We start from the raw sequence: 11,822 nt of genomic DNA on the forward strand, positions 1-11,822 counted from the left end.
CGGCGTCTCGCCGTGGTTCGTGTGTCGCTTCCTTCCCTTGGCTCGTCGTCGCCGGCGGCAGAAGCAACGCAACCAGCAGCTAGACCTCGCCGTCTTCTTCCTTCGTTGCCCTCCCTGGGCTCGTCCTCGCTCGTCATCTTTTGGCTTCGGGGTCTCTCCGTCGCTTCCTTCTCGCCGGTCTGTCGCCGAGTATCCGTGGACCGTGGTGGCTGGTGAGTCCTCTTAACCCCTGTTCTCTCTTTTCCAGTTTCCCCTATTCTAATTGGATCAGTAAAATACATTTTTTCTTTTTCTAAATCCTATGTTTATGTTTTTTGGCTTTGAAGGGATTTAGATTTTGTTATCTATGAGGCTAGGAAATATGGTACAAAGCTGATACTGAATACATATAGGCTGATTTCTAAATTCAACAAATTAGTTGAGTTTATAAATTGTTGCTATTTTGATGGACTGTTCTCTTATATTAGTTGAATTTATGTAAACTCAGTGATATTAGGAGTCCTTGTTTTGAACAAAGAGATTCTAGATGTTTACTATGCAATCTTTTATATTAATTTTTTTTAATGGTGAATTACTCATGGTGCTGACTTGGATGTCTAAATCTGAGTCTTGCTCTACCTTTAAAAGGAGAAGCTGTAGTCTTATTTTTGAACAATTTTTTTCCCTTTTAGTCATGTATGGGATATTGCCTCCATTTTGATCGCAAATCACATTCGAAGAAATTTATGAATTTCATGTATGTGAAACATGTCCCCAGGCATCAAAAGACAACAGAAAATATAATGGATAATGACTTGGGATTAAAAAGATCAGAACAGATAAGGTTAATATAGCATATATAAAGAGATTTATAAATTAGTTGAATTTATGTTTTGCTATAGTTGATTTTAGTATTGGATTGTTTCAATTAGTTTGTTAATTTTTTCTAGAGTTGTTAATCAAGATGAAGGCAATGTTGGTTTGGCTCCAAATTTGTCCGATAAAGATATAGATATTGACTTTGAGATCGCCTCTTGGACTTGATTTATCGATTGTGCTATCTTTTGTTCTCTAGTTCATTTAAATTGAAGAAAAAAATTTTACCAGTAACTAGTTTATTATCTATTTTTATATCATTAGTTATGTCTAAGAATTGATATTTGATTGTTATTAATGTGTTTATAAAGGCATGCATTTTAACTTTTAATTTTAATTTTATTTTTTATAATTTTATATTTTTATTTAAATGTGGTCAACTTGTGAACTATCAGTTGAACCAGTAACTAGTGACCCAGTTATATGACCAGTTCGATTCTGATAACTATGCTTAACTTTATAAAGAGTTGCAAATTCCCGTACACAACACATTTGGCAGAGACACGATTAACAGTGTTTCATTCCCGTTTGTCGAAATCTCAGCTTCTAAATGGTTCGGAAGCGATTTCAGGCACAGGAACCCAAAACAGGTAGCTTTTCTAGCAACACAAAAATTGTATTACTAGATCTCACATATTCTTGAACCATTTCAATTTCGGTTGACCATTTATCATAGTATCGAACCTTGCACACAAGTTGTTCGATGAAATGTTTCACACAAGAATCTTAGAGCTTTCTGTTATTTTCTTTTAATTTACAATTACATCACCAATAACTAGAATGCATTTAAGACTAGTTAATCTAGTTTGAGCAAATCAGTTTATTATTTAGTTTTTTAATTTATTATTTATATGACTTACCCAACCACTTGAATCAGTCTTGAAAGAGCTTTCTTTCATCTATTTATTGAAGTTTGATTGGGTTTCTTTACTGTTTTAAATGCAGGTCTATACTATGCTCAGAACTTCCTAAAGAAAATTGGGTTAGGAAAAGAGAACTATTACTTCTGGAAACAAATCGGTAAGGCTTTGCTTTGCACCTACGCAATTGCAGGCGCAGTGTGGCTATACAACGAGACATCGCCACTAGGGTGGTGGACGCTGAAGCCACGACCAAAAGAAGAGTGGGAACTAGCTCACTTGTATGAGTACCGACAGTTCCCATACCCCGGAGATGAGGAAGCAATGCAGGAGTTCATTGCAAATGGTGGAATGATTGGAACAACCATTGGTCCTAAAGGGACTATTGAGACTGATAAGGATGCATTGAATTACCAGAAACAGTTACAGGACAAGAAGTTTGAGCAAGAAGCTCTGAAAATGTGGATGAGGATGAGGAATGAGGTCATTGGTGAGCTTCAGGAACAAGGCTTTGATTTAGAATGACTCTAGTAAAACTTGATAATTAGATAATTTGAACTTTTTGTGTGGCTGAAAAACACAATGTTGGGAAATTACCTTCATGGTAGTAAATAGATTTTGCATTATTAAAGGATTGCAGTTTTATAATCTCAAAAAGTAGACTTGGTATAAGTGTAAAAGGCTAATCATTCTGTTCTTTGATGATGAGTAACGTGTCTTCCCCTGCAATTTACCTTATTGTATAGGGCATCCTTTTTGTTTATAAGTTTTCTTTTTTACAATGTTCATGCAGTAGAAATGCAATAGAATAATCAAATGGATAATTGCGGCTTTTGTAAAGCTTTTATCTATTCAAAATAATAATAAGCAAAAACAAAACGAACATTCTAAAATGTGATTAGGAAATACAAATGGTGGGACTCAACCTATAGTTTTTTTATCTGCTGTTGGATTCACCAGTGACTTCTATTCCTGCCCCATACCGTAAATGCTTCATAATTGGTAGAGTAAAGAAGAAGCAATTGGTACGCAAATTCATAGTGAAGCAATATTACTAGCCGTGTATGGATGACTTAAACGGTTAAACCAAATAGAAAAAAGGTACACTTGGTTGTTATGAACGTTTTCCTTGAAAGATCGAGTGAATTTATAGTAAAATATTCACTTGCTTTTACTCCACTTGCCCCCACTACCCATTATAAATATCAAGTGTTTGATTGAAGGTAAACAGGATGCACAATTTCATTTATAATTTTACACATCAAAACCAAACATGTCCTAAGTGCTGGATGTTTCCATTAATCTGAATAATTGTGATAAAGTTACAAGTTACAGCCTTTTAGCTCATACATCAGCAAGTTATAAACATTATGAAGTGAAATATCATTGCAGTATTTGAGGTATCATATTACCAGTTCATACAATTTCATACAACAAAATATAACATTTATTTTGTTTCTGTTACCAAAATCATTAGTAAATTTGCAACTAAATCATTGTAATCATTGTAGTTCATCTCTTGACAACAATAATTACATCTATATATTTTTCTACAACCAGATACACATCCAAACAATACAACTTTAGAATACACTTCTGGATATTTGTTGCAAATCCTTGAGGCTACTACTCTTGCCAGACTTGCTTCTTCTATAGCTCTTCAAAGGTGTCAAATAGAACCTTAACAAGCCATTGTCAAGATTATTCGGCGACGGCGAGTGCCGAACACTGCGGTTCCTCTGAACCATAAAATCTTGTCTTCCATTCAACACATTTATGTTCCCTTTAGTCTCGGTACCCCCCAAGCTGCTAATCAAACCAGCCATGCTACATTGGTTTCTACAACTTACACTATAGCTTCGAGAAAGCTTCTGGCTAACACTCTCACTACCTTGCACATTAAGTTTCACCTTGTCTTCTTCCCTCCTCTGCACGATTGAGCCGAACTTGCTCCACACTCGACGCCATTTGTGGTCCTTCTTGGAACCCTTATGATTGCCAGTGCCAGCCCCATTGACATCATTATTAAGGTCATCATCCTTGGATGCAGAACCCATCACACATTCACCTTTAAAGTCACTCAAGGATTTCACATTTCCATTCCCCAAATCCAAATCTTTCTTCTCACTGCCGAGTAACTTGGCACCATAGAACAACTCATTGGTGGCAGGGGATACCTTTGCATTGGATAACATTCTCAATTCATTAACCTCTGCCGTTGATTGTCTCCTACGAGAGCTCGACCTATCGAAACTCCTCCTACCCTTGTAGTAACCCTTGGCCTCAGCTGACCCACCGGGAGTAGGAGCAGGACTGGAACCAGCAATGCTGTTCCCTTCAATTAGAACCCTGTCTACTGGGGAAAGCCTCTCACATTGTTTTCCATCCCAAGATGCATCAAACTTAGCTTGCAAATCACTATCCACTGAGATTCGGCCCGTGTCAACCAATAACCTTCTGTAGGCATCTGGAAACTGTGAATTATTATCCACTGAGATTCTACCTTCGTCAACATATAACCTCGAATCGCACGAGAGGCGAGCATAATTATCCACTGACACTCGGCCTGCATCAATAGAGAACCTTGGATCAGTGTCACAAGATCTTCTCCCGGAACAGTATTCTCCAATTTCAGATTGAGTTTCCCTATATTTCCTCCCTTTAGGCTCCTGAACAAACCGCATAACATTAAAATCAACAACACCATTTCCATTTCCATTTCTGTTACCGTTACCGCCAAAACTGCGTCGTTTCTTCAACTTGTGCTTCCATTTCCACTTCCTTAATTTCTCACTGAAGGCAGAAGCAGCTCCCCAGAAACTCTTCAAGTCTCTAGCTCCGTTCTTCTTGTTCCGAATCTCGAGATCTATGAACTCCTTCATCGTCTTCGTTTCTTCGGGTTTTTCGTTGTCCCTTGGGTCGCAAACCCGAACCGCTTCTTCTCCATTGTGTTCCTCTTTTCGTATTTCAAAACCTAAATACTCCGAATCGAGGTGAGTCTTCTGAACCAGGTTCCCCTTGCCGCCATCGATGGTGAAGAGATCCGAGAGTGTGCTCCGGGCGCGGACCTCGCAGGAGCGGCGGCGGGGCTGGAGAGAGGCGGATGTGGAAGTGTGGTGACGGTTGGCTGGAAGTGTGGTGATGGAGGATGGGAATGGGGGGAAGGGGAGGAGGAGGGGGATTGGATTCCTTTGAGGCGTTCGCGGAGGCAGGAGGCGCAGAAGCTGTTGACGGGAATGGTAGGGTGACGGTGACAAGAGGAAAGGCGGTGAGGTTTGGAAGTCATGTTTCGAGTGCCAACATGTTATGTTAGAGTTGAATCTTGAAAGGGTATGACTATGGCAGTGAGTGAGAGTGAGCACTGAGTAATGTGTGAATTGAGTGAGTTCCAAGTAGTAGTAGTAGACACTTGCTAGTAGTACCAGCTAGCTACTTCAGACACACGGTAGCACCACGTGTGGGGAACAGAAATGTTGGTGCCCCTTTTTTCGCTTTCCGTTTTTTATTTTCCTTTTTTTCCTCCTTCGATACTGAAGTTATTTTTTTATATATTAAAAAAATTTTGTTGTAATACTCAATAATTAAATTTTATGATATTTTTTAAAATTATGGGAGTAGAATAATACGTCCTTTTATATTAATAATACTTTCTTTTGTATTGTATATTTTAATCCAATTATTGAGTATTATACCAAAATTTTTCAATATACAAAAAAATTAGCCTTGATACTATTCTTGAATTTTATTTAAAGATTAAAATAAAAAATTCTAGTGTTTTCAAAGCCACAAGGTCCAAAACGTACATAAAAGATGGCTTCCTAAATGGATGTTGGCTTGCTAGTATATTTGTCACATCTTCTACATTTGTCTTAATAATGCAATCAACATCGTCTTCATCTCCGTTTAGATAATTTATTTCATAGTTTTCTTTAAAGTCATTTTCGCTTTTATTATTGTAGTCTTCAAGATTCATATTTCTATTTAGGGGGTGAAAGCAGATCAGATAGGATTGGATATAGCCAAAATTTTGATCCGATCCACACTAACATTATCGGATCGGATCCCGTATCCGCAATTTTTAAGTTTGGATCCAATCCGGATCGAATCAAATATCGAATATATCCGCAAAACACAAAAATATTTTTAAAAGCTTATTTTTATCAAAAAATATCAATAAAATTCATTTTTTCTATTCTTTTAAATATGTTTACTCTTAAAATAATATTAAACATACTTTTCTTAAATAATAAATTAAAATAATACAACATATATGATAATTATTAGTTGAAATAAAATATAAAAAAAATATTTACTTATTTATTTTTTTATTTTTGCGGATACGCGGATATGCGGATACTTACACAAAATCCGCAATCCGATCCTATTAGTGTGCGGATCCGATAACGGATCGGATCTATATCCGCATTTTTTTTATCGGATTCGGATAAACACTGCGGATATACGAATCGGATCTGATCCACATGAACACCCCTATTTCCATCGGCTTCTTCAACTCTATGAGGCAAGTATTCGAACTCAACATAGAACTCTTGTAATTGAATTTCATGATATATTAAAAAACATTTTTTGCATCATTGTTTTATCCGTGATATACTTTATCTCAAAATGTATGAACTCACCGAATATTAATACATGATATCTATACACAACACTAGTCACTCTTTTCAATATTTAAAGATTTATCGTTTCACAAATTATATCCTTTAGCTCCTCAAATAATATTATAAAAGAAATAATAATATCATATGAATTTTTACGGACAAATCTTACACCTTCAAATATCTGAAATAACATTTGACCATTATAATATATTCTCAAACTAACTCTATCATCCATTTTTTTCTCATTAACTATTTTTTTTTCCAAAATAAAATAGAAGAAGAAAATAATACCATAAAATCGAGAATAAAAAGAGAGTAAAGGGCAGAACCACATAATGAATGCAAATCTACATTCCTTAACTAATTATTTAAATCCGCTCAGATTCAATTTTTTTATTTTTTTTCACAAATCGCTCCCACCAAACATCTATTTCCTCTCTTTTTATTTCTGCCTTTTTCTATCTTCTTATTATAATGTTCAAATTGTTGGCAACGAGTTTTTCATGTCTCCAATATTTTAGTAAAATACACAATTATATTATAATCAAACATTACACTAAGCGTCAATTAATATTTAAAAAACATGCTTAGTTTATTTTCCATTCTACAATTTTAAAAACATGAAAAAAAGATATAAATATATAGAGTGAATGATGTGATTTGATGTATGAAATTATGTGAATCATTAAAGAAAGACAAAGATAAAAAGGGAAATTGAAACCTTTCAGAAAATTTCTCTTTTTCCTTTATTTCGACATTTTTCTTTAGACTAATTTTTTTAGTTATAAAAATCCAGGATCTGTTATGCGCCTCTTATAAAAAAGAGTCATATTTTTTATTAATATGANNTAAAATTTTTTTTAATATTAATACTCAAATTTATGGTATTTATACACAAAAAAAATACTAAATTTTCACATTGTTAAAAAATACTACTAAAATCACAACATTAAAATTAAAAAGCGTTTCCTTTATTCCAATATCTACTCTAAGACGACTGTGAGATTGAGTCTGATTGAGATGTGAACGAGATTAAATACATTTTTCTGTTTTAAAAGAAAAAAAAGAACTTTATGCAAAAAAATACATTTACTTGTTTATTTTTCTTTGTTGATATGTGAGTGATCAACATACTTGCAAATTAAATTAATTACTAAGACATCAATTTTAAGTAAAAAGTCAAGCACTAGAGAAACTTTTAAGGCTACTTCTAAGACTTCTATTATTAACGGTAAAGGATTTTTTTATTTTTGTAATTTCTTAAAAATATTTTTAATGTTTAATTTTATTTAATTTTATTTTTAATTTTGTTAAATTATTTAATTTTATTTCTAATATTTTTTATTTGAATTCTTGGATTTTAACTCCCTTTTTTAGGAGAATAATTTTGACACAAATAAAAACGTTAGAAATAAAATTAAATAAATTTAAAATATTAAGAACAAAATTGAATGAAATAAAATGTTAGGAGTATTTTTGAAAAAAAATGACAAATATTAATGACAAATATATTTTATTCTAATTGTTCATATCCTGACCCAAACACAAAGTCAGGCTCAAATCAAATTAAAAGGTCCAATCCAGCAGATTGGCCTTCACTGCTTGTCCGACCTCCTTCAAGAGGTCGGGCTCGACGTAAACAAGTACTTAACATTTATCTAAGTGAATAACTGCCTCTATAAATCTTTCTTCCACTTTTAGAAGAGAGATTCTAATAACCCTAAGATAAAGGGACAGTTATCCACCATCAGAAGTGAAACTTCTTCAACGGTGGTTATTAGCTCAACCCATATAAATACCCTGACACACTCAGGTACATCTAAGTTCCAATATTCTAAACCTGCATAACCCCTTGCTGACTTAGGCATCGGAGTGTCTTTGCAAGTACCACCTCCCATTCCAAAAAAAAACACAACTCGGACGACAGCTCCCGGGCAAGAACAACTTGGAGACCACCACCCTTCAGCGTTTGGGCCTTCCATTCGAGCTTAATAATCCGGTTTCAGGTGACCCCTAGAACATTGGCGCCGTTGCCGGGGACTCAGAGATCATCGCATAATGGTGGACGACCAGATGAAGACGGACACACTGCATCTGAGTTCGATCAAGAGCATCAGGACGCGGTCAATAATGACCAAGTGATAATATCCCTACAAGGAACGGAAGGACCGTGTGGCGAAGGCCCCTCAAATACCTAGGGATCAAAGAAAGTTTCCTCTGAGGTTCATCAGCCTGGAAAAGAGGGGCAACCTCATTCCACGACCTCATGGGACTACTATATGGCCACCAAGGTCGACTCGAGCAACTAGAACAAGAGCTAGAGCGACAGCGTGAAGCGGAGCGAAGCCTAAGGAGAGAAATCGAGCGACGAAGAGAGCTTGAAGAAAAGCTCTCGAGGCTGGAATCCAATCTCTGAAATAAGGAATCTTGCGCAGATCGAGAGGACACCCCATTGGGGGAAGAAGACCCATTCACTGAGGATATCATGAGGGCTAAAATTTCCAGAAACTTTAAAAGCCCCGATAATTTCAAAAGTCGGATATACTTGGCCGACACCTGCGATGCTACCCGCTGCAAAGCCTTTCCAACGACTTTGACAAAAGCAGCCATGAAATAGTTCGATAGTCTCCCCCCAGGTCGGTCACTAGCTTTGACGACATCTCGCGCAAGTTTCTTGCTTGATTTTCAATTCAGAAAGACAAGGTCAAGCATGCCCCTAGCCTACTGGGAGTCAAACAGGAGGTCGGAGAATCCCTGAGAGACTACATGGAAAGGTTCAATAAGGCGTGCTTAGAAATTCAAGACCTGCCCACTGAGGCAGTAATAATGGGTCTCGTCAATGGACTCCGAGAAGGACCCTTCTCCCAGTCCATCTCAAAGAGACACCCGACTTCTTTGAGCGATGTACAAGAGCGGGTTGAGAAGTACATCAATATGGAGGAAAACACCAGATTACGAGAACCGAGCTGGCGGCTAGGGCACCCTCACCAATCAAAAGAAAAGGAGAGGGAGCCCAAAATAATGGAAGAAGTCGGGTCTAAAAGGCCTAGAAGATACCACTCCTATACTCCTCTACGAGTTTTCCTAGTCGACGTCTACAGGAAAATTTGTCATACTAAAAAGCTTCCACCCCCGCGACCCATCAAGAACAAAAAGGGGGGAGCCATAATGAATATTGTGTATATTACAAACTATATGGACATTCCACTAACGATTGATACGACCTAAAAAATGTGATAGAAAAGCTAACTAGGGCAGGTCGGCTGGACAGATATCTCATGAAAAGGTCGGACAATCATGGGAAGAGAAAAAGAGATGATGAAGGTCACGAACGAAGGGGCCCGCCCCTGCAGACTCCCAAACGACATATCCATCTGATATCGGGGGGATTTGCGGGAGGGGGTTGACCAAGTCATCTCGAAAAAGACATCTAAAAGAAGTCTATCAAGTTGGGAGTGATGGACCCGACCTCCCAACCATCTCTTTCACCAAGGAAGACAAACAGAGAATCATACCTGGGCATGACGACCCGGTGGTAATCACAATGATCCTAGCCAACGCTCATCTACATTGAACCCTAATAGATAAAGGGAGTTCAACCGATATACTGTTCAAGCTAGCATTTGATAAGCTGGGATTAGAGAAAAAGGAGCTAAAAGCCTACCCGGACACCCTTTTCGGCTTAGGAGACGCGCCTATCAAGCCGCTAGGCTTCATCTCCCTGCACACAACTTTTGGAAGGGGGATGAAGTCTAAAACTCTATGCATCGACTTCATTGTTGTTGATGTAGCTTCCGCTTATAATGCTCTGATAGGTAAAACGACTTTAAATCGGCTCGGAGCGGTTGTTTCTACCGCTCATTTCTGCATGAAGTTCCCGACGTCAGAAGGGATTGCTACTATCAGGGGAGATCAGAAGTTGGCAAGGAAGTGTTACAATGAAACCCGAGCGAAAGAAGAATTACGACCACATCCCGGAGAGAAGACAGAAGAAGTCCAGATTGGACAAGAGGTAAAAAAAAACACCAACATAGGAGCTAACATAAGGGTAGAGCTGAAACAAGAGCTCATAAAACTCCTACGAGAAAATTCTGACCTCTTCGCCTGGAAAGCTTCCGACATGCCCGGAATAGATCCCGAGCTTATGTCGCACAGGTTGGCCGTCTATTCAGGATCCCGACCTATCCAGCATAGGAGACGAAAGCTCGGGACAAAGCGAGCTCAGGTGGTCGAAGAACAAGTACATGCCCTGCTAGAGGCTGAATTTATCAGGGAAGTCAAGTACCTGGCCTGGCTGGAAAATGTGGTGTTGGTCAAGAAATAGAATGGCAATTGGAGAATGTGCGTTGACTACACCGACTTTAACAAGGCGTGTCCGAAAGACTCATATCCTCTACCCAATATTGATACCCTAGTAGATTCCAGCTTGGGATATAATCAAATCCTGATGTATAAGCCGGACCAAGAGAAGACATTGTTCATCACACCCAGAGCGAACTATTGCTACGTGGTCATGCTATTTGGATTAAAAAATGCAGGGGCCACATATCAAAAGTTGATGAATAAGGTGTTTGCAACTCACTAGGAGAATTAATGGAGGTATATGTGTTTAGACCTTGATGCATATTCCTGCTATAACTTTCGTTCCCTTCAATAATATTAGAACCAAACTCAAAGCGAGAGGGGTGAGAATTCATAGTGGCTAATGGAAATAAAAGGAGAAAACAAAAACAAATAAACAAGCAAAAGAAAAATATTTACAATAACCAATAATAAGGCACACGTTTGCAGTTCCCTGGCAACGGCGCCATTTTGACGATCGGAATTTTCTATCGGTAAAGAATAAAAGTAATCGCGTTGTAAGTATAGTTTCTAAACCAACGGAAAATCCTTTCGTACAAACGTTTTGGTTGTCACAAGTAACAAACCCCTTTTAAATTGATAACCGAAGTATTTAAACCTCGGGTCGTCTTCTCAAGAAACTGCAGGGAAGTATGTTCTTATTATTGGTTATGAGTTTTGTAAATTGGGGTTTTGAAGGTAAGGAACAAGTAATTTAAATGACTGGTGCACAAAATTACAATCACACTTTTGCAATTCCGCACAACTAACCAGCAAGTGCACTGGGTCGTCCAAGTAATACCTTACGTGAGTAAGGGTCGATCCCACGGAGATTGTCGGCTTGAAGCAAGCTATGGTTATCTTGTAACTCTTAGTCAGGATATCAATAATTCTCAGATTTAATTGTAAAAAGTAAAAGAACATGAAATAAATACTTGTTATGCAGTAATGAAGAACAGGTTGAGGCTTTGGAGATGCTTTGTCTTCTGAATCTCTGCTTTCCTACTATCTTCTTCTTCATGCACGCAAGGCTCCTTCCATGGCAAGCTTTATGCTGGGCATTACCGTTGTCAATGGCTACTTCCCGTCCTCTCAGTGAAAATATTCCAAATGCGCTGTTACCGCACGGCTAATCATCTGTCGG

General features: G+C 37.6%; 1 protein-coding gene and 1 pseudogene across 2 annotated transcripts; one reads left to right on the top strand and one right to left on the bottom strand.

Moving 5' to 3' along the window:
• On the top strand, positions 1–2,453 carry LOC107609478. 2 transcript variants are annotated; one of them, XM_016311467.2, is made up of 3 exons: positions 1–212; positions 1,321–1,445; positions 1,801–2,453. In XM_016311467.2, the coding sequence occupies exons 2-3, from the start codon at positions 1,406–1,408 to the stop codon at positions 2,238–2,240; spliced, it is 480 nt and encodes a 159-aa protein (XP_016166953.1). In that variant the 5' UTR covers positions 1–212; positions 1,321–1,405; the 3' UTR covers positions 2,241–2,453. The 2 variants fall into 2 exon arrangements, with proteins under 2 accessions (XP_016166953.1, XP_016166954.1); XM_016311468.2 differs by having other exon boundaries at positions 1,399–1,445.
• On the bottom strand, positions 3,143–5,144 carry LOC107609757 (annotated as a pseudogene).

Source organism: Arachis ipaensis, chromosome B07, assembly GCF_000816755.2.
Source record: "Arachis ipaensis cultivar K30076 chromosome B07, Araip1.1, whole genome shotgun sequence".
Taxonomy (NCBI): Eukaryota; Viridiplantae; Streptophyta; class Magnoliopsida; order Fabales; family Fabaceae; genus Arachis; species Arachis ipaensis.